The 21,795-nt window shown below is 39.0% G+C and overlaps 3 protein-coding genes across 5 annotated transcripts in view; 2 read left to right on the top strand and 1 right to left on the bottom strand.

Annotated features, from left to right (window-relative positions):
* LOC115419124 (metabotropic glutamate receptor 6) overlaps nucleotides 1-1,420 on the top strand; it is a 32,135-nt gene extending 30,715 nt beyond the window's left edge. Inside the window, 1 exon segment of the mRNA XM_075353471.1 lies at nucleotides 1,169-1,420. Coding sequence (XP_075209586.1) covers nucleotides 1,169-1,408 — 240 coding nt within the window. The 3' untranslated portion in view covers nucleotides 1,409-1,420.
* Nucleotides 1,421-2,301: 881 nt separating this feature from the next.
* Nucleotides 2,302-9,348, bottom strand: traip (TRAF-interacting protein). 2 transcript variants are annotated; one of them, XM_030133784.1, is made up of 16 exons: nucleotides 9,038-9,348; nucleotides 8,831-8,948; nucleotides 8,677-8,734; nucleotides 8,483-8,566; nucleotides 8,271-8,310; nucleotides 8,061-8,188; nucleotides 7,820-7,914; nucleotides 7,151-7,264; nucleotides 6,980-7,067; nucleotides 6,805-6,894; nucleotides 6,500-6,588; nucleotides 6,260-6,415; nucleotides 6,076-6,121; nucleotides 4,847-4,954; nucleotides 4,700-4,750; nucleotides 2,302-3,810 (listed from the first exon to the last, which is right to left on the bottom strand). In XM_030133784.1, exons 2-16 carry the CDS (start codon nucleotides 8,926-8,928, stop codon nucleotides 3,703-3,705), a joined length of 1,353 nt encoding a protein of 450 aa, XP_029989644.1. In that variant the 5' UTR covers nucleotides 8,929-8,948; nucleotides 9,038-9,348; the 3' UTR covers nucleotides 2,302-3,702. The 2 variants fall into 2 exon arrangements, with proteins under 2 accessions (XP_029989644.1, XP_029989645.1); XM_030133785.1 differs by lacking the exon at nucleotides 9,038-9,348 and having other exon boundaries at nucleotides 8,831-8,980.
* Nucleotides 9,349-9,844: 496 nt separating this feature from the next.
* Nucleotides 9,845-21,511, top strand: mon1a (MON1 secretory trafficking family member A). 2 transcript variants are annotated; one of them, XM_030133778.1, is made up of 6 exons: nucleotides 9,845-9,966; nucleotides 10,478-10,629; nucleotides 12,489-12,875; nucleotides 16,744-17,509; nucleotides 19,878-19,930; nucleotides 20,313-21,511. In XM_030133778.1, exons 2-6 carry the CDS (start codon nucleotides 10,506-10,508, stop codon nucleotides 20,327-20,329), a joined length of 1,347 nt encoding a protein of 448 aa, XP_029989638.1. In that variant the 5' UTR covers nucleotides 9,845-9,966; nucleotides 10,478-10,505; the 3' UTR covers nucleotides 20,330-21,511. The 2 variants fall into 2 exon arrangements, with proteins under 2 accessions (XP_029989638.1, XP_029989637.1); XM_030133777.1 differs by having other exon boundaries at nucleotides 19,878-20,025.
* Nucleotides 21,512-21,795: the final 284 nt, after the last annotated feature.

Here is a 21,795-nt window from a genome sequence, read left to right as displayed (position 1 = left end):
TGGGAAATACAGAGGCTAGTTTCCTGTATTTATGTACCAGCACATGTGCAGACGTTTACCTGTTTTTGTTTTTGTTTTTTTTTTTAATCAAGATCTTTTTATTGAAGTTTTCTCAATACAAGTGTAGAGCTGAATGGTCCTTACAGAAATCTTCAAAAATCTTGAACTGAGCAAAAAAAACAAAATCTTGAATTAAGCGCAAAAAAAAATAAATCTTGAATTAAGCAAAAAAAATAATAAATCTTGAATTAAGCAAAATAAAAATCTTGAATTAACCAAAATAAAAATCTTGAATTAAGTTTTTAAAAAAAAACTTGAATTCAGCACAAAAAATCTTGAATTAAGCAAAAAAAAAACCTGAATTAAGCACAAAAAACCTTGAATTAAGCAAAAAAAAAAAAAATCTGCCAATGGAAAAAGTGAAAATTATCTTGGTAAGATTTCTTGAAATCAGATTTTCCAGATCTATTGTCTAAAAATCAGTTCTTATATCTCACTGAAAAGTTCTTCTTTGGGTGATTCTGTCTGATTTTAAGTGTGATGAGATATTTGGACTAGAAATGAGAAAAATACTCTTGGTCATATTTAGTTTTTTTCCAGTGTACAACCTGCTCTTAAGTCGCTCATGAATTACCACAGAAACAGAGAAGACACTGAGATCAAAGACACAATAATAATGATAATAATCGTTAAAAAAAACAAAAAAAACTGTATGGACATTAGATGGTGATAGTGCAGGATGTGCAGCTGCTCAGGATATGTACCGGGTTGTGTATAATTTATGACTTATTTATGGCACAAATATCTTATTTATGGCACATATGGGTTGATTTATTTATGACGTGTACAGTTAGCTTGAATAATGAGTTCATAATTTATTAGAGGCAGCTCTCAAGAGGTGTAACTTCTCATTATTACTGTTGGATCTGAAATAGAGGAGGAGCGGTAAAGAATAGGCCTGGCCAGAGACCATAAATAGACCCTTCCTGACTACATACACCAGGTAATAAATCATTCATCAGGGGAAAAACACTGTCTCCTGTGCGTTGAAATGAAAATTGTAGAGACTGCATGTTGTCTGTGACAGCCAATGAGAGTGTGGTCTCAGGTGCTTTTGGAGTTCAGGTGTGTGTATGGACCGTCCTGACCTGCTGAGTCTCTATTGCAGATGTTCATCCAGACCACCACCTTAACCGTGTCCATGAGCCTGAGCGCCACCGTGTCCCTCGGCATGCTGTACATCCCCAAGGTCTACGTCATCATCTTCCACCCGGAGCAGAACGTCCAGAAGCGAAAACGCAGCTTCAAGGCCGTGGTGCAGGCGGCCACCGTGTCCACGCACCTGTCCCAAAAGTCCAACGACAAACAGAACGGAGAGTCCAAGATAGAACCCGACAGATCGCAATGAAAAGAACAGAAACAGAACCTCGAATGAAGATGTAAACACCGACAGCTCCCACAGTGACATCAAACACTGGAACACACAGAAAGTATTTAGTGTCTGGGTTCTCTTTTTCTCCTGTTTTTAAATAATGGATTGAAAACAAGCGCAGACGCACCTGGAGGGTGTCGGACTACATCGGTCTGAAACCAAGCACAAAAGGAAACTGAGGTTTTCACCCTAAACGTGAACATCTTTTTAGAACTTAAAGGATGTAGATTCATCCTGAACGGAATGAAACGGATTTTTCTTCTTCTTATTTTTTTTTTTAAACACCACCTACATATAAAACCTCAACTTGTCAAGGAGGCAGTAGTCGCTTTTCCATTGGACATCTGCGCAAAACTTTACCGATATTTACTAAATGTCCAAAAAATAGAAGTGTGTAATATCGGTTTTTCCATTAAATCACAAATGTGATGATTTGTTTATTTATTATCGCGAGATGACACAAGAAGTCATTCCATAAACATGGTGACAAACGTAAATATGGTGTTGATTTACAGATATATTCATTATTATTATATATTACCACTCTATCTCGTACTAAATTAAAAAAAAAAAGACTGGGTTTCTTGGTGTGTCTACACATACCAACACGTTTCTTCCTCTTCTTCACTTGTAACGTACGTCAACATCCATTTTTTAAATTCACCTGACTCTAGCTGTGGAAAAAGGTCTTTCCATTGCAGTTTTGCATGATACACCATTTGTGCTACGCCTGAAAAACCACCTCTTGCCAGCACAAAAACTTTTCATCGAAAAATGAGACTTTTGGCGAAATTGTCGTTTTTCCATTTGTTAATTTTTATGCGCAAGTTATATTTGCGCAATTTGAGGGTCAATGGAAAAGCGACTATTGTTAGTTTTACTTCTCCCCGGGAAATGCTGTTAAGGAAAAAAAATTTAAAAACAGAGGCTGAGCTTAAATGCCGACCTTTGCCCTAGAGGAAGATGTACAGTATGTGGAATCCCTGGGGGTCAATGAAACCTTATTGTTCACTGGCTCCAGTAGCACTGCATGGATTGTGTGTTTTGTGTGTCCACGAATGTCTTGAAATGTTGTTTGAGGGGTGTGCCGTGACTCTGAACTAGCTATTAAAATGCACCACAATGTCCTGTTACTATTCTTTACAAAAGGCCCCTGGGAGATTAATCATCAAACTGGAATCACACACAAACGTTCAGGACTCAAAACGTCACCGACTGAACAACAGAGCTTTAAAACTCAACAGAATGCTTCACTTTTTTTTATCTGCAAACTGTAAATTCAAGGTTACAAACAGTAGAAATAAGACCGTAAACAGGATATCTATACGCTCCTCAACAAACATGCTTGGCATTTCCCCAGATTGTCACAATTTCATCCAATCAGACTCGAGGCTGGTTCACATGGCAACGAGCCAACAGTCGACATATGTGGAAACCTGATTTGTGCCATGAAATGTCTTGTATTACAAAAAAAAAACAAAAAAAAAAACAAACATTCCAGATTAGGGAGGGGTTTTATTGTCAGTAATTTACCGATACATTATTTGCATTCTGTGCTTTTGTTACTTGATTACAGTGTTTAACTCAGGTTCTACTGACGGTGTTCGGACTGATGTTTCTGTACTGGCGCAGCCTTTTAAATACAAATACAGTCCCACAGCTCCGATGTGCAGCGCATTTTCCCCTCAGTGCACGAGGGCTTTAGAACATGACATCCTTTGGTACAACATTGTCTGTACTGCCCTCTGCAGGAGAGAACGCCACAGTGAAATGTTTGTGAATAAAAAGCACAGCTGGGAGGGAATTGTTTGTTTGACCCCACACAAACCTTAATAAAAAGAAAAAATACGGTTTATTATGTGAGTTGGTTTACATCTGACAACAACAACATAAAAGTTCTTTCTGAAATCCACACGTAGGTGCTTTGTTAAACAGATTTCAAGAGAAACCCAAATAACTTACGAGAAGAAACAGTCGTCAAAAAGATTTTCTGGCCTGATGCATCAGTGATTTTTGAAGACATTATTGGGAGTAAAACAGAAACATTCACACAACAAAGTAAAGGCTGGGTCAGACTTTTACATAAACACAAAAATACAACAACAGCAGCTTTTCTAAGAGGTGTCGCTCAAAGCTCTGCATCTTTCAGTCAGTTCCACCTTTTGAATAAAGTTCTGTTCAGAGGTGGAACCACAGCTGGATGGTTCTCATGTTCCAACACAGAACATCCTGACCTTTTACCTCACATCCTGGACAGGAAATGTGGAGTTTTACTCAAGGAAATTGTCCAAAGTCTGACAAGCTGAGATCTTGGGAGGAGGCCGGGTCACCTTTTTCCTTTTAGTTTTCAACAGAGGACGAATCTCAGACACAGGAGACTGAAGTGGAGCAGACAGTTAAGGAGGAATGTGGAGATTCAGTTCATTTACATACAGAATTAATGCATTTAATTTAGAAACTAAATGAATCTAAATTAAATATTTCAACACGAGCATCAGAGACAAACTTCCTTCTTCCGTTTCTAATATGACCATTGATTGATTGATTGATATCTTTATTTCGAACATATGTAGACAGTGAAATCAAAACAAATCAACCAACAAAATATCAGTAATGATACATAGAAGGTTGATAAGTAAACAAAAATAAAATAAATGAATGAAATTAAACATGCTTGAAAAGGAGTATGAAGAAGCAAAAACTTATATACTCCTACCCCCAATCTCTATTCCTTATGATCTCTATATAGCAATTATTATTTTAAATGAATATCAATATAATAATAATAATACCAACTAGAAAAACACTCAGAGAGCGAAGACCTCTGCCAAGGCAGATCTGTCCCCACCACCACCACCAAAATTTAATCATTTGTTCCTTGTGCCGGTATCAACATTCCCTGAACATTTCATGAAAATCCGTCCATAACTTTTTAAGTTATCTTGCTAACAAACAAACAAACAAACCCTGGCAAAAACATAACCTCCTTGGTGGAGGTAATAATAACCAACCACCACAAATTTGAACGAGTTCAGGGGTGTCAAACTCTGGTCCTCCAGGGCCAGTATCCTGTATGTTTCAGATATTTCCCTCTTCCATCACACCTGGTTCAATTAATGATCAGCTCATCATCCAGCTCTGCAGAAGCTTGATGATGATGTAATGACTTCCAGGTGTGATGGAAGAGGGAAATATCTAACACATAGATACTGACCCTCGAGGACCAGGACGATAAACATCTAAACACCATCCAAAGATAAAGGATACAGGTTGGATGAATCTGGTTCTTCCTCCTAATCCATCATAACCAGTTCTCACCTGAAATGAGACACATTTTCATTTGTGACGGCTCTGAACAAACATGTGTAATGAGGTAAAAATGACAGACTTGCAGCAGACGTCTGTGGTACATACGTTTCCAGGTCGACTCATCTGAGGCTCTAACATGCTTCCAAAAGTCTTCTTCCTGAAGAGCAGAGAGTTCCTGAAAATGGAATCCATGGATCCGTCCTCATCTCGAACCTGAGGTATGAACATATATTTATTCATTAACATGTACAACATGGATTCACATGATGACTGACAGGATTTCAGCTGTTTTTAAATGTAAATCCATTCATTTTCAGTTGAGATATAGAATAAGACCCCTCCATTTATATCAATATCTACTTTTTCTATATAAACAGTTTTACTATAGTTTGATGGTGTGTTTAGCCTGGTTTCACCAAGTAAGGGTAGTTTGTATTCTCTCATCTCTCACTGATGGTTTCATTTATTTCACCACAGAGACTTATGAGGTTAAAATAATCTAAGAAAAGCAAAAAAAAAAAAAAAGGTATAAAGCATTGTATTTTGTTCATCAATATAAGGTCTGACATTTACATCTAAACTGGTTTAATGTTTTAACAACATGTTTTTATTTCCTGTGTGTATGAAAAAGGATGATACACAAAATCCAGTAGGTTCAAGTGTACTAAACAAAAATAAATGAAATAACTAGAAAAGCACTCAGAGCACAGACGTCCGCCAAGGCAGATCAGTCCCCCCACCCTCTATCACCACCAAAATGTAATAATTTGTTCCTTGTGCCAGTATCAACATTTCCTGAAAATTTCATCTAAATCTGTCCATAACTTTTTGAGTTATCTTGCTAACAGACAGACAAACCCCAATGAAAACATAACCTCCACTGTTTCATTTGGCGGAGGTAATAAAAAAAAATATCACTATAACAACTTAAATACATACAACACAATATATCCAAACAAAATAAATATATTTATTCAAACAAGATAAAACACTCTATATGTAAAACAGTATCTTTTCACTGGCACTCTGTACTGTTAATGTAGGAAGAGTTCAAACACACTGGCTACTGTAGTGTTCTTCGGAACAGCAGATCTAATACAGACTCATGAAAACCTTTACACACTCCTGTCCACTTTCAGTCTGTGGGACAAACTGTAGATTATTAAACTTAATATGGATTGTTTTTGTTGTTCTTCATTTATGTTTTGCAGCTGTATATAAAAGTGCTAGTGATATCTGACACCATGAAAACAACTGAACACTCTTATTTATTTACTTATTGTTTTACTAGAGCTTTAACTTAAATGTATACCTTTACATGACTTAAAACTGACCTTATTTGAAGATGAACTTTTCTCGTTGTGTTTGGCCACAGCTGACCTGCAAAATAGGGTTAGGGTATAAACAGTTTATATTTAATCTGTAGAATTCTTTCATAGAAGCTAACACAGTATTTCACATCTGACCAGATTCAGACCCACTGGAGTTAAACGTCTGACACCAAAACCCAAAACTTACGCTAGAGGGTCAAGGCACATCTTCTTGGGGGGGGCCTGAGTCTGTCTGTTTGTTCCATGGTCTGGGGTGTGGATGTCATAGGTCATGTTGAGGTCAATATCATCGCTGTCCACGGGTTGGTGGAGGTGGGGCTGTTTCAGTTCCATGGGAGCAGGGCTGTCACATGAAGAAAATCACACATGACGTTTGGTTCAGGAAGATGGAGTTAAATATGACAAGGTACTGCTCCTGGGGACGCACCTTTCAAACATGAGCCGACTCAGGGCTTCGTTTGTCCGAGTTGGTGAGCTCAGACTCTTCTGCAGAAACTCCACCTTCTTCTTCAGACTCTGCAACAATCAGAAGCGAAACACTGCTGATACTAAAACTGAAATCTAGTGACTTTATTTGATGAATTTGAACTACTACTACTAATAATAATAATAATTACATTTTTACCTAAAAACCTCAAAGTATGACAGGCAGGGAACAATAAATATGATTAAAAGGGAAGTCAGAAAATAAAAATAGAAAGTAAGTAAGACAGATAAAAACACTGAACTTACAGAGATCTCTTTGTCAGCCCTGGCCAGATCATTCTCCATAGACTTCATCTCCTCTTTCACCTTATTCACCTCAACTGTAGCTTTTTGTAACTAAAATCATAGAACATAAACTTTATCACAACAAACTGGTGAATTTTCTGGATGTTGTATTAATGATTTATGAACATGAAAGTACCTTGTTGTTTGAAGAAAGCACTTCCCTTTTCAGCTTCTCACGCATGTCATTTGAGGCCATCAGGGTTCCCTTCAGATTATCGTACTCTCTACAACAGAATAAAGAAATGAAGCTGCAGCTGATGTCATGTGGAAACAGTCCCTATTAAACCACCTCTCCTTTACTACTTACTTTTTCAGAGAAATGCAGTAGATGGAGAGCTGCTCCACCGCCGACTGGCTGACACCCATGTCTGCGATCATGGACTCCACCTCAGATCTGTGACCCTGTAACATCACGTCCAGACTGGAGACAAAGCATCGGCATCAATGCACAGCAGGACTTGGACTGCAGTAAAGCATAGTCTGGTATTTTCTTATTATTTAAAATTTAATTTATGCAATGTCTAATGGAGCTGATATCTGTAGTTGTGAGAAATGTCATTTATTTCTGTCTCTTGCTTGCATATTTAAATTTGATCAATTCTTCTTTTTATGCAAATTTGTAGTAACAACAAGCATTATTACAATTAACAAAAACTTATACAAAAACTGAAAGTGAAAGAAAATTATGTTAAATAAAACTAACTAAAATAATAAGATGAGAGGCTGAATGAGATGGGTTTTTTTTTTTTTTTAGATTTCCTATGTTGTTTTTACCAGATTTTAATTTTTTTGTTTTTATGATGGTTGTATTTTGTTGTTCTTACCCTGCTTTGCACCCTGTGTTATCACTGTTTTTACTTATTTCCTGTTTTATGATTCGTGTGCGGCACTTTGGGCAGCTGTAAAGTTCTTAAAGTGCTTTATATATAACGTTGGTATGGTATGGTATGGTACGGTATGGTACAGTTGAGGATACCTTTCAAAGGTTTTCATTTTGGTTCTAAGTCTGCGAGCTTCCTCCTTGGCAGCCTGAATGTCATTCTGTTGTGTCTCCAGGAACGTCATCTGTTTCTACAAGAGGTCAAGAATCAAATAATCAAAGCTCAACCTTTCACATGTTGGTATTCATGTTTGTGTTCATACATAAAGTACGTTTCAGGCCTTAGACAGAAATCTACATATAAGTGGGTTTAAAGGCAGATAATCCGATCACTTACTCTGAGAGCAGAACACAACATCTCTTTCTCTACAATCTCTTTCTGAAGACTGTCCAGGTCTCTCCTCTGTTTGTCCACTGTGTCTTTCAAACTGTCGACCGTCTTCTGTTTGTCCCGCCAGTCCTTCTCTACAAAGTTCACAAAGGTAGAGATCAACTAGTGCTGCAATTCACAATAAAACCTTAACATAAATCAACATAGGACTCTTACCTTTAGAACTTAAAAGTGCTTTCATTCTAGCGAGCTCATTCTAAAAAGGAGAAAAAAAACCCCAAAGTATCTGTGTATGTAACTCATCTGTGAGGGATCTGTGTGAAGGCAAACTTTTGGATTTGCTTATTTTATTTTTATTATCTACAAACCTATGAATGTTAAAAGTTCAAATATGTTTCATAAATAGTGCATCGGTGTATGTTCGGTACCTGTAAACTCTCTGGATCCACTGCTCCACTCTCTTCTTCCCCGATGTCAAAAAACAGTTTACTGATGATATGCCTGGTGCTGACCTTCACAGAGAACAGATGAGATTAGGATCAAACTGTTCCTTCATTAATGTTGTGCATTGTCAGGTCTGGAAGCAGCAGCAGCATCATACTTTCAGATTCAGTCTTCCTACCTGTTTTCTACACTGTGGACATGTTTTTGTGGGTGCAGTCTGAAACCACTGAAGAAGACTGAGGAGAGGAGAAAGAGCACAAACACCTGTAAACACGAACCATGAAAGTGACAGTGCAGTCTACAATGAAAATCTGACTCTGTATAATCGTTACCACTCATAATGGAAAGTGTGTCCACAGTGGATAGCAGCAACATCTCTGCAATTGTCGAAAAAATCGGAGCAAATTGTACAATAAGCTCTGATGGGCATCTTAGTGTCACAGGAACCCCCTGGTATGAATAAATACAGCAAGATGAGAAACTTTCATTGACATTTACAACTTATATTTTCACTTCAAAACCTTGTGCTCCCCACTCACCGGTGTATAAAGTCAAATCTACACTGTATCGTTGTAATATGTCGGTTTAACATTAATATTCGGTAACAATGCACGGTCTGCCGTTAGCATCTGGCTGTTAGCTACTTAGCTTAAGGCTAATGTAAGATGGTATCGGGCCATTTAACAGTCTAAGTACGCAAACGACCATGCTAAGTTAACACGCAGCTACTCGCACTATAATCAAGCATACCCAAAACCATCTGCACAAAGTAATTAAGTTAGATGGGTGCCGTTGGATCTGTTAGACTTTACACCGTAGCTATTACAAACACGGTGACTAGTCCTGGAGCTCCACTGTTTCCCCGCTGTACGTTCAAACGCAAGCCCCGCCCCTTAACGGTGCATTCAATTCTCTTCGTAATCCAGAAACTACTCCACCAGCTTTATTGTGTTTAAAAATGACATGAATTCCAACTATTTAGTAGTCTAATTATCATAAAACTATCATTTTTTCCTTTGATTTCTTAAATTGACATAATTTACTCTTTTGGTGAGCTAAAATAATTACTAAATGTATTCTCAATTGGAAAGCAGCACTGGCTAAATACCATTATTTACTTGATGTACTTAAATGCACCAACTGTCATAGTGGGAAATAAACACCTAACTACTAACATAATGTATAGTATATAAAGCATAAATATGGAAGGTTGTCAGACTGACGAATATTTTGCAAATAATTATATAATCAAGAAAATTCCTAAATGTTAAATTAACCTGAAAAACGGTTCATAATCGTTTTCCGTAAAAAAAAAAAAAAAAAAAAAACTACTTCATCTCCCATGGTTCCTACTTCCGCATCCTAAAGGGTCATGTTGACGAGCAAAAAGAAATACTTCTGTTTCTGCTAAAGAACTGCAGTAACTGTTAGGAGCCATACCCAATGCAGACAGCTCCGGAAATGAAAGGTGATTTTTTTATTAACACTTTAACTGTCATGAAAGCGCTTTGTTAGGATGAAGTAGTTTAATTCAGTTCAACTAGTTTAGAGTCTGATTTGCTAAAGTTAGCAAGTGGAGCCTGTGAAGTTGTTCTATCTGACTGTTCTGAGGGTTGGAAAACATGAGTACACGACATTATATATATATATATATATATATATATATATATATATATATATATATATATATATATATATATATATATTAAAAACTGTAGTGGGTCAGCACAGATAATAAATGCTCTGAGACAATAATGATCTTCTGTTTTATTTATAGCAGTAAGTGGATGCGGTAAAATAACAGTAAAACAGAATTTTAGCTCAAAAGTGAGTCTGAAAATACAAAGTGTTAACTCTAAACTCTCGGTGAGACATTCACTGACATATGTTATAATAACTGCTCGGTAGTTTGTTCTGTAATCATGGAGTCCCAGAGCTCCTGACCTTTGCTCTCACAGCTCATTTGTCTCTGCTGTTAGGTGTGTGTTCCTGCTTCAAGTAGCAGAGATGGATGTAGAAGGACAAAGGCCCATGGTGTCATGGGAGAACAGCACCCTGGCTCCAGTGGACCGCCTTCGTTGTGAGAGGGCAGACAGTCCTACCCCAGGTCTGGTGGAGGGAACTGAACCAGGTGAGACTGGCACACAAGAGCAACTAAGTGATGGAGCTGAATATTTATTCATATTATATGTGGTGCCTTCTTGTGCGAAGTCACTCTGCTGTTGAACAATGATAACACACACAGCATGACTCGGTGAAAGTCATGTCATCACTTCATCTGGCACCTGAAACAGAGGCACTGCACTGCAAAATTGAATTCTTTACATTGTTTCATTAGCCTGACATTTGTTTAAAACATGTTCTACACAATAATAACAATAATAATAACAATAATAATAATACTAACTTTTATTTGTAATGCACTTTACATTTTTATCTAAAAACCTCAAAGTGCTACAGGCAGGGTACAATAAATACAATTAAAAGGGAAGTAAGAAATGTAAAAAAATAGAAGCAAATAAGACAGATAAAAACAGTTAAAAAAAAACAAAAAACGGTTGCAATAGTTCATATTTACAATGAATGTATTTGAATGGATTTATAACCCTTACTCTGTTTTATCAAACATACATCAGGTGTTATGAAAATGCTTATTTGCAGTTTCCCTCATTGATGATAAGTGTTCAGAGTCTTTTCCCTGTGACCAGCTGTTGCCAGGCAGCACTTGCGCAACCCAGAATGTATTGGCCTGATCTTATGATTAAACCATTTTTGACGAACCTTCCATTTGACAGTTTTACGACTATGTCATGTTATGAAATGACTTTGTACAGAGCAGTCTGTGAGTGCATTGACTATAAGAAGGAGCATGAATGTGTTCATGTGTTTGTGTAAAAACAAGTTGAATATAAATGTATGAATTTGTCTTTAGTCAGGCTTTGTGGGACTCATTTGAGGAAGTGCCCGTCTTTCACAGGACTCATTAATGACAGTCAGATGACAAAGAAGAAGGATGTTTTATTTTATCTGTGTATAGTTGATATATGAACATGAAACACACACTGAAATAGATCCTCTGTATTTAACCATTTAATCACTAAAACATACAGAAACACACCACACACTGCAGACTCAGACCATGTCAAGTGGCCAGGGAGCAACTTGGGGGTTAAGTGCACATCAGCCAACAACTCTGTGCCGGTCCAGGGTATCGAACGGGTTTTATTATGCAGCTTCCTCCTTTATGTCACTCCTCCTGACTGCAGCAGTCTGATCTTATCTTTCTGTTGTATCCTGGATCCTGGGAAGGTTCAGTCTATGAAAAAGGACATGGCAATCATAAGTTTGATTTTTTCGATGCAGAATCTTTCAATAACAAATACCCTATCAACAATCTATAAAAAATGTGTTGTTTTGTACTAATCCAGCATGAATCTGCCAATGAAAGATTTGTGTTTCTGTCAAAACATTTATGCAGCAGGTCACATGTCATTACAGCATAAACAAATCCAATTCCAACAGGAGAAATAATGTAACTTCATCTGGATTTCCTTTTCCCAGTCAAGAGATAAACATGGCGTCTTTGCAGGATTATCTGTGTGACTCATTATCAAGATTTGTTCTGTTTTTCTCCTCTTTTGCTAAATTAAATAAGATGAGAATGCAGACTTTTTGCCCAAGGACTTATTTTTGTCATGCACAGGGAAAAACCATGCAAAGTAAATATCCCCTAATCAATGAATGAATGAATGAATCAATCAATCAATCAATCAATTAAAGTTTATGTATATAGCACTTTACAACAACATGAAGAAGACCAAAGTGCTTTACATCTAAGTGCATGATTAAATTAAAAGCATGATTAAATTAAATTCTGTCATTTATTCATTTAGTCCCTTAAAAAAAATCCTGTTTATGGATTCTTCCTACAGTCGTACGTTATATCGTCAAACCCAGACTGAATAATCACATATCCTGTCTTTTTTGCAGGTGCTGTTCATCAGAGTGCCATGTTCGTCCATACTCAGTCCTTTGAGGATCTGACCGCTGAAGCTGAGGAGGCACAAAGGGAGGCTGAACTGGACCAAACAGATGAGTGTACACAGGAGCTCAAAGCACTGGTCGTCGGGGAGAAAACCATAGAGGAGCAGCACAACAACAGTGACATTTCATCAGAGAGTCGGGCTAAGGAAGAGGATGTGTCCAGCGAGGCGTGGAGGAGCCACAGGAAACACGTGTTTGTACTGAGTGAAGCGGGGAAGCCCATCTACACCCGCTACGGCACTGAAGAGGCTCTGTCCAGCACCATGGGGGTGATGATGGCCCTGGTGTCCTTTGTGGAGGCTGAGAAGAACATCATCCGCTCCATCCAAGCAGGTCAGAAGAAACTTTTTTTTTTTTCAAAACGTTATTTACATGTCATATACAAATAGAACAACAGAACATGGAGAAAAAAAACCATACATGCTTGAGGTAAGGCAGGAAGAAATTAAATATACATAAATACATATATAGGCAATTAAATAAATAAAAGTAAAAGAATAAACAATATTAAAAAAATAAAAAATTACAACTTAAATTCATTACATAAGGCTTTAGTTTTCACAGCTTTAGGGTTAGTGCAGAAGTTAAGAGTGTCCAAGTAGGATTTTAAGTAAGATTGAAAGACTACAAAGCTGGTCAGAATAAACTGCATGTAGCTCTAAAGTGGGATACACACATGAAGATTTTCTAAATCTGAAGAGATTTTTTATCTGTTCCAGACCCCACACACGAAGATAAAAAATCAGGCATTGAACAGTTTTGATGGTACTGTGTGTGGTGAGGTCCGATAATCTGAACACAGCACACCACACACTTAATGATTCTGTTCCACCACCAATCTAGAATCTAGTCCTCCAAGTAAGAAATCTTGCGTGATCAAACATGATCTAACAAAAATGAAGACGAAACATAGCAACAACCAGAAAACACAACACGCAACTTGGAAGAGGACATACGAGAGGAGGGGATGATGGTGTTCTTGGGACAATTTTTGACGGAAAAATCTCAAATTTCTGAGGTCCACCAAACTTTATGTTTCAGGTCGGCCATGCTTGTTTTTAGTTACGCCTACTTCCTTGCTCCTCAGTCAGCTCACTTCTTGATTGGCTACATTCCGTTCTACGTCACAATTCACAGTCATGACTCAGGAGTCATCAGTTTTCCCCCCCACACAAAGATTTTTGGTCGTAAATATTGAACAAGTTTAATATTTTCAATTGTCGGCCCTGACCCATTTTGGAGCCGATTACTGGGACAAATTCACTCTTAACACACCTCAGATCACAGGAGAATCTATAGGAGAATCTTATAAGATATGAGACAATCTGGCGTTTGTCGTCCTTGGTTGGGAAGGGGGAAAATCGGGACAAAAACAGCCCACCTATCTTTATGTGTGTACCCTTCTTTAGACGGGTTTGGTTTCATACAAACACAGGTTGTTCCATCACAACTCAACCTGAATTCAGAAGTTTTCATAGTTCATGTATTGAATTTTCTACAAAAACTTAAACTTAAGCCAAAAGCTGTTCCCCAACACTTTGTGTGCTTGTATTCTAAGGCTGCATTCCAGAGTGCTGGGAGGTAGAATACATGGAATAGATCTGAGTTGGACTTAACTACATCCACCTCAAAGTATTCCAGGTGATCCATGTTGAACATAAACAGCAAACATTGATAATCACAGATCTAAGCTCCTATTTGCTTTGTTACTGAAGAGACATTTTGACTGTGGACACTACAGTGTTCTCATATATGCAAACCAGATGGAAGAAGCGAAATGACGGATGAGCTAATTATACATTGTGAAGTTTTTTTTCATTGTGAACTTGTCACTGGATTCGTATAAAATTTATACTGAACTTCCAAGAAACCCTAAGGATAATGTACAGCATGTTTTAGTGTAAATAGGTGCTGCTGAGAACAAATATGGGAAAACTGCAACTTCAACAATCTTAAATACAATGGGGACAAACATTCATATATTCTCATACAGGTGTTTGCACATTAATTAAAACATTCCTATAAGTCTACACTGCAAAAATCCAAATCTGACATTTAGATTTTTTTCAGTCCAAGGAAGAATCTTCCGTTTTCAGATATTAACACTTTCAGTGCCATGGGCCGATTAAATCGGCTTTACGAAAACAACCTGTAAAGTGCCACGAGCCGATCAGATCGGCTTTGGAGAACACGCCATATTTGTGTACAAACAAACCATCCACCCCCATTTCTTTCTCACATTTCGATGACGTTCTTTCTGTGTCCCCCTTTTGAGACCAAGCAGACGGGAATTTGAGGTCACGCGACCGAATAATATTTTTATATCTTTTTAATGTTTCTTATTCTCCGGTGTTTCATCAGAGGGAGCCCTCCATGCCGGGGGGCGGCTGTGGACTCCGGGGGCTGTGGCGCCTTCTCTCACTGGGGTCCGCTCCTTTCTGGTGGGTGGGGGTCCCAGTTGGCCCTCTCCCACTAGTTGGGATGCGGGGCTGTGTTGCTGGTGCCTGGTCGCCAGGGTCGGCAGCTGCCTCCTGGTGCGGATGGCTCCCTGAGACAGCGCCTCCTAAATTGATGTTTTACTTTTACTTGTACATTTTTGTTCTGGTCTACCTGTGCTCAGTCAGTCTTCTTAAGTATGTGTGAGCTTGTGGGTTTGCATGTATGTGTGTGTGTGTGTGTGTGTGTGTGTGCGGGTGAGTGGGTGGGTGTGGGTGGGTGTGGGTGGGGGGCGGTACTGATTTTTAAACTGATATGTAAAGCACTTTGTGCTACAGTTTTTAATGTATGAAAAGTGCTATATAAATAAAGATTATTATTATTATTATTATTATAAATTATGCAAATTACGATCAATAATGAATCGGCTGCGTCCGGTGCGTTTTGGATCTAATCAGCAATCGGTCGGATGTTACCGAGCGGTTTCCTGCAGGATTCTTCAAATATTATAAAAACAACGCGAAATACTGAAAAACGGCCAAATTCTGTGGCACTTTTAAGGCTTATTAGCCCCTTAACTGTCTGGCACTTAAAGAGTTAATATCTCCACTAGTTCTGATGCTGTGAAGATTTTTTTGTCATTTTATCCCAACTGTTACAGATCCTACTAAATATAACTTTACTGAACCACAAGCACAAGAAACAAACATATTTTAACTTATATTCTCCCAAGACTGATTATTTTAAATTCCTTGAAACTCTGTTATGGGAAAGTATTGCTTTTATTAGCTTTCTTTCATATTATTTCATTGGGTTCAGGAAGTTTGCCAGTTCCGTCTTGTAAAGTCTGGGTTGGTCGTTGCTTACAGCCTTGTAATAGTTGGCATCTTCTCCAAGGGTTTTTTTCAGTAAAGCAGGTCTGATCTGAGCCACATCTAACAAGTTAAAGAAGAAATGAATTAAAATCACCTCTGGACTGTCTATGGTGCAGTCCTGATGCATATGTCACTTAGACCTCGAAGGAAACCTTGGATCTAGTAATGCAGCCAGTGAAAAGGATGAAATATTAGTTATTTTTAAAATATGAGAGGGTGAAAGTGAATGATGAACTCCCCTAACTGGAAGTTTGTAACAATAACGTATATCCGATGAAAACCACTGTGGCCCTTTGTGTTTCTTTTTTTTTTTTTTTTTTCATTTAAGTTTTTATTGAAATTTTTCATACATGTATTTGACAAAACAACAAAAAACGAACAAACCAACCTTGCTTGGGTACATTACACATATTTCAATACATTTGCATTATCCAGTCTTTCCAAAATTCTGAGCTCTGTAAACAGTCCATTTGTTCCACTTTTTTGTCCATTTGTGCTTCCTGTAGTCACAGTCTGTGAGTCACCCTTTCCATTGTATATATTCCATCAATAATTCTGATCCACTGGTCCTGTGTTGGTGGTTCCATCCTTCCCCACTTCTTTTTTACAGCCACAAAAAGCATCTTAATCAAGTATGTCGTTTCCAGCTACATTTCCTTCAGATAAGTTACAAAAATACAGTCCATCACAGCACACTGGTATCTCATAGTCCATTATTTGTTTTCGTACTCTACACACCATTTTGCAAAACCCAATTATTTTATCACATTTAAAAAAAAAACATGTGTGATCCACATCAAATTCTCCACATTCCCCCCAACATTTCTGCTGTCTGTTTAACTGCTTACTTTTCTTCTTAGGTGTAATAAAGGTGGCCCTTTGTGTTTCAGATGGTTGTAAAGTGGTTTTCCTCACCAAGAGTCCTCTGGTCCTGGTGGGCGTGTCCCGTACCTGTCAGTCAGATAAGGAGCTTCTGCGGGAGCTCCAGTACATCTACTACCAGATCGTCAGCCTGCTCACCCTCACCCAGCTCAACCACATCTTCCAGCACAAGCAGAACTACGACCTGCGCCGCCTCCTGGCCGGCTCCGAGTACCTGACGGACAACCTGCTGCTCCGTCTGGACCGCGACCCCGGCCTCCTCCTCAGCGCCGTCACCTGCCTGCCTCTGGCCAGCTCCGCCAGGGACGTGGTGTCGTCCAGCCTGCAGACGGCCAAAGCCAAAAACCTGGTCTTCTCCATCCTGTTGGCTGGAGACCGCCTGGTTACCCTGGTGAGGAAAAAGGACCAGTATTTGCACCACATAGACCTGCACCTGGTCTTCAACCTGGTCGGCTCGTCCTCGTCCTTCCGTGAGGGCGAAGGCTGGACGCCCATCTGTTTGCCAAAATTTAACACTGCAGGGTTTTTCCACGCTCACATTTCGTACCTGGAACCAGCGTCTGAGCTCTGCCTCATCCTGGTGTCGACCGACCGGGAGGACTTTTTTAACATGTCCGACTGCAAGCAGCGGTTCGTGGAGAGGCTGAGCAAACGCAGCGCCTACCAGGCCATGAAGGAGGCGCTGAAGTGTCCCAGTTATTCTGTAGAGCAGGTCGGCATCCCGGAGCTCAGGCACTTCCTGTACAAGTCCAAGAGCTCAGGCCTGTACACCAGGTAGGAGGATCTGGAGCAAACATTCGGAACACTATGGAAACTCTGACACCAATGTAAGCAAAGCAGATTTATTAGTAAAGCACAATTCATACACAGGGCAATTCACAGTGCTTTACAAAAATGGAAAAGAGACAAGTTAAAAACACACAATGAAAAACATAATCAATAAAACATAAATAATAATCAATTAAAATAAAGTAAAAGGTCAGAGGTCAGATAGAACCCTTTCAGGTGTTCTATGCACAGTTGAACAGAGCCATTTTCAGCCTGGACTTAAACACTGTCACAGTACAGGTCTGTCTCACTGTTCCAGAGTTTCCCTCATGGAACATAAACGCAGCTTCACCTGTTTAAGCTACGACGTATATTCTATAAAACTGAATTAACACAAAATCTTTCTTAAAGTCATCTCATGAGTCTCTTTTCCATTGGACATCTGCACAAAACTTTACCAATATTTACTAAATGTTGGAAAAACAGAAGTGCGTAACGCAGGTTTTTCCATTAAATCACAAATGCACTGATTTGTTTATTTATTAGAGATGACACGAGAAGTCATTCCATAAACATGGTGACAAACATAAATATGTTGATTTACAGATATATTCAGAATTATTATATACTGAACAACAAAAGAAATGCAAGTATGTTTCGGTATTGGTTTATATGGGAGTTTTATTATGAATATTGGTTTCATATGAGATATTTATATCCAGCTGTGAAATTTACAGTGGCAGTACATTGAATTGTGTCCATGAGCACTGAGTTGACGGTCACGGAGATGGGCCAAGCGAATATGGCGATCCTGATTATGGGTGGTCACACGTGGTCTTCCGGATCTTGGTCTGTCCCGAGTGGTCCCTGTGTCACGGAATCGTGTCCTCAGCCTACTGATGGTGGACTCGTGCACTTGCAGACGTCTGGCAACATTGCGAGCCGTCAAACCAGCATCAAGCATACCAACAGCGCGTTCTCTCAGATTATCGTTAAGGCGAGGCATCGTAGTAATGCAGTAACTTTTGAATCTTACCATTTCTTTTTATAGCCCCTGGATAAACAAAGGGAATTGCCACTCCCATTTGTTGCTCCCACTACCATATCACTCAAAACGTACCGCACCTCCGATACTTTGTACACGTGCTCATCACCACTCATGGTCGTGTTTGCCTGCAAACACACGCTCCAATGGTTACAACTCACTTATTTTTATGTGTGTCTCAGTTGACAACTCAACAGGACAGCTGAACTCTTGCCTAAATTAACGACCAAAATTTGCGTTTCTTTTGTTGTTCAGTATATATTACTCCTCTATCTCGTACTAAATTAAAAAATGATTGGGTATCCTGGTGTGTCCACACATACCGACACGTTTGTTTAAAATTCTTCTTCTCTTGTTGTAACGTCCGTTAACATCTGCTTTTTTATTCATGTGACTCTAGTTGCAGAAAAAGGTCTTTCCATTGCAGTTTTGCGTGATATACCAATTTCACTACACCTGAAAAACCACCTCTTGTCACCACAAAAACTTTCAATTGAAAAACAAGAATTTTGGTGAAATTGTCGTTTTTCCATTAGGTAAATTTTTATGCACAAGTTACATTCACGCAATTTGAGGCTCAATGGAAAAGAGACGGTTAACACTTTTTTGGTTGAAACACTGACATCACCACGTACATGTATACAGACAGGATTATATCAGGACACACCCTCATGTATGCTGACACAGACTAAGTCATTATTACTGTGGTTCCCACTATTACTATAACTTACGTTGCAGACTCCTCTTTCAGAAAGCAGGTTTAAGAAATCCTGAGAAACGTCTACATTTTTTAACATAATTAATTTATATGTGGCTAAGGACCAACATAAATGAAAGTTATTGGTTCCCTGGCACAAAACTCTGGGTTATTGAAGAAAACCTGCCACAGTAACTGAGTTCACCTTGGTTTGTGAAACTGAAAACCCTCATATCAGGTTGAACAAACTCAGAGTTTTCACTAGACCCGCTTCATAAAACAGGGTCTGGTTGTTACATTTGATAACTTTACAACAGATCAACCAGGGCTAGTTCCTGAGGTGACTGGATGATTTCATCTAGAAGAAGCTCCTTTGGATGGGCTGTGTTTGCATACCCAGCCTCTCAAACGTGGAACACATGACCCACTGTTAGCTGTGACCTGCCCACCTTCAGCTCAGTCACTAATTGGACTGGATTGGACTGTTTTACATGTTTTATGTCAAGACTAAAGATGGAAATTAGCCTTGGCTAGAATCTTACATATTGGCACATAATTTGTTTTTTAATCTGCACTGTCCCTTTGAATAAAAACCCTTCAAACTTCCATCATGCTGTTGTCTCCTCCTCCAGTCCAGAGTTTCCACATTTGTACCAGTCGGATGAAGAACAGGAACGTCTGATGGGTTTGTACCAGGACCTCCACAGTCACCTGCATCATCCAACCAGGCCACTGCGCTCCTTCTACCGCTGCAGTCAAACTGAAAACCTGCTGGCCTGGGTGAGTCCTGCTTCTGCCTCTGCTTCTGGTTCTTCTTCTACTTCTGCTTCTGCCTCTGGTTCTGCTTCTACTTCTTCTACTTTTGCTTCTGCTTCTTCTTCTGCTTCTACTTTTGCTTCTGCTTCTTCTTCTGCTTCTGCTTCTACTTCTGCATCTGCTTCTGGTTCTGCTTCTTCTTCTGCTTCTGCTTCTTCTTCTGCTTCTGGCTCTGGTTCTGGTGAGACCAACAGTCCTTTCACCAGCTCATTGAACTCCATGTGTTGTTGTTGTTCTTCTTCTTCGTGCAGGTGACCAGTGGCTTTGAGCTCTACCTCTGCTTCAGTCCTCTGGGGACCAAGGCCTTGGCTGTTTCTGCCGTCAACAAACTACTGAAGTGGATCAGGAAGGAAGAAGACCGCCTCTTCATCCTCAGTCCGCTCACATACTGAGGCCAATGCAGCGATTACTGTCAAACCTGTGCATTTCCTCTGGTATAACTGCGAATGTTAGATGAAGGAGACACATGAATGCTTTATTTTAGCTGGTGGATGTTTTATACCTTTTAATTTGGGAGAACAACAGTAGACAGAACCATCATTTACACAGAATCATCATTTGTTTGTTGTTGAAGTTGTGCCATAAGTGATAGTTTTACTGGAACACACCTCTGAAATATGACCATTCTGTCTTTGTTTTAATGCTTTTTGCTCGTTTCTAACAACCAAGAGTGGATTTAACAACTGGAAAATAATGAATGACAAAGGAATTATTGTGTTATTTTTAATCTGCGGTCATCTCCATTCCTATAAACGCACTTTGTTTATGCAAACGACACTCCAGACTCACATGTACGGGGTTAGGTTGGTGTCAAAATATATGTGTGCATTAGACAGGTCTGCGTTCATATTAGTCTGTATTTGTGCAAAATATAAATATGTGTAAACTGTTGAATGAGTTCAGTCGTACATTAAATGTATTGTTTGTATTTGATCAGAATTCGAATGAATAAGTTTGGACAAGAATTACAAACAGGAATGAAACTTTACAAATTCACGAATACGAATTCACCAACGTGACTCTACTGTCCAAAATCTGTCCTCATTTCACAGACATCATTTCTGAAGCAGAGGATCCATGGATTCACAGACTGACCATGAGTTCAGGTTCCTTCTCCGTGGTCAGAACATTGGACTAATGGTTGGATTGGACCTGGTTTCATTCTCTGACTTCGTTGTCCATCTTGGACAGTGATCCTGCCTGACCTGGACCTGATCTGGATCTGATCTGGACCCTGAACTCATGGTCAGTCTGTGAATCCATGGATCCTCTGCTCCAGAAATAATGTCTCTGAAGTGGGGACGGATTTTTACCCTGCCCAAAAAAGGGGAGGGAAGGGGTATTGTTTTTGGTTCTGTTCTCTTTGTTTGTTTGTTTGTTTACACTTTAGCTGCAAAACTATTGGTTGAATTCATACCTAATTGGATTTATACATTACCAGTGACCCAGAAAAGATGTAGTTACATTTTCGGAAAAGTAGGTCGAAGTTCAATTCATTTTATGTTTTTTTAAAAATCTTCCCATTTATTTATAATGGATAAAATAAGTGTGAGGGGCAGGGTTTGTTGTGCTTGGTACCGCTTGTTGACAGTAGAGTCACGTTGGTGAATTCATATTCCTGATGGAGAAAGAACAATCGTACAGTTGGATTTCCTATTTGTAATTCTTGTCCACACTTATTCATTCATATTCTGATAAAATACACACAATACATTTAATGCACAACTAAACTCA

Source organism: Sphaeramia orbicularis, chromosome 5 (assembly GCF_902148855.1).
Source record: "Sphaeramia orbicularis chromosome 5, fSphaOr1.1, whole genome shotgun sequence".
NCBI lineage: Eukaryota > Metazoa > Chordata > Actinopteri > Kurtiformes > Apogonidae > Sphaeramia > Sphaeramia orbicularis.
The sequence above is the reverse complement of the archived record's forward strand: the minus strand, read 5'-3'. Positions and strand labels throughout refer to the sequence as shown.

Bases quoted from the DNA above. Each gene is read 5' to 3' on its own strand.
- traip (XM_030133784.1), bottom strand. From the start codon at position 8,928: ATGCCCATCAGAGCTTATTGTACAATTTGCTCCGATTTTTTCGACAAT. The intron at 8,735-8,830 runs GTAACGATTATA...TCCTCTCCTCAG, and splicing joins CACACTTTCCATTATGAGTG to TCTTCTTCAGTGGTTTCAGA. The intron at 4,955-6,075 runs GTCAGTTTTAAG...TTCATACCTCAG, and splicing joins AAAGTTCATCTTCAAATAAG to GTTCGAGATGAGGACGGATC.
- mon1a (XM_030133777.1), top strand. From the start codon at position 10,506: ATGGATGTAGAAGGACAAAGGCCCATGGTGTCATGGGAGAACAGCACC. The intron at 10,630-12,488 runs GTGAGACTGGCA...TCTTTTTTGCAG, and splicing joins GGTGGAGGGAACTGAACCAG to GTGCTGTTCATCAGAGTGCC. The intron at 20,026-20,312 runs GTGAGTCCTGCT...TTCTTCGTGCAG, and splicing joins CTGAAAACCTGCTGGCCTGG to GTGACCAGTGGCTTTGAGCT.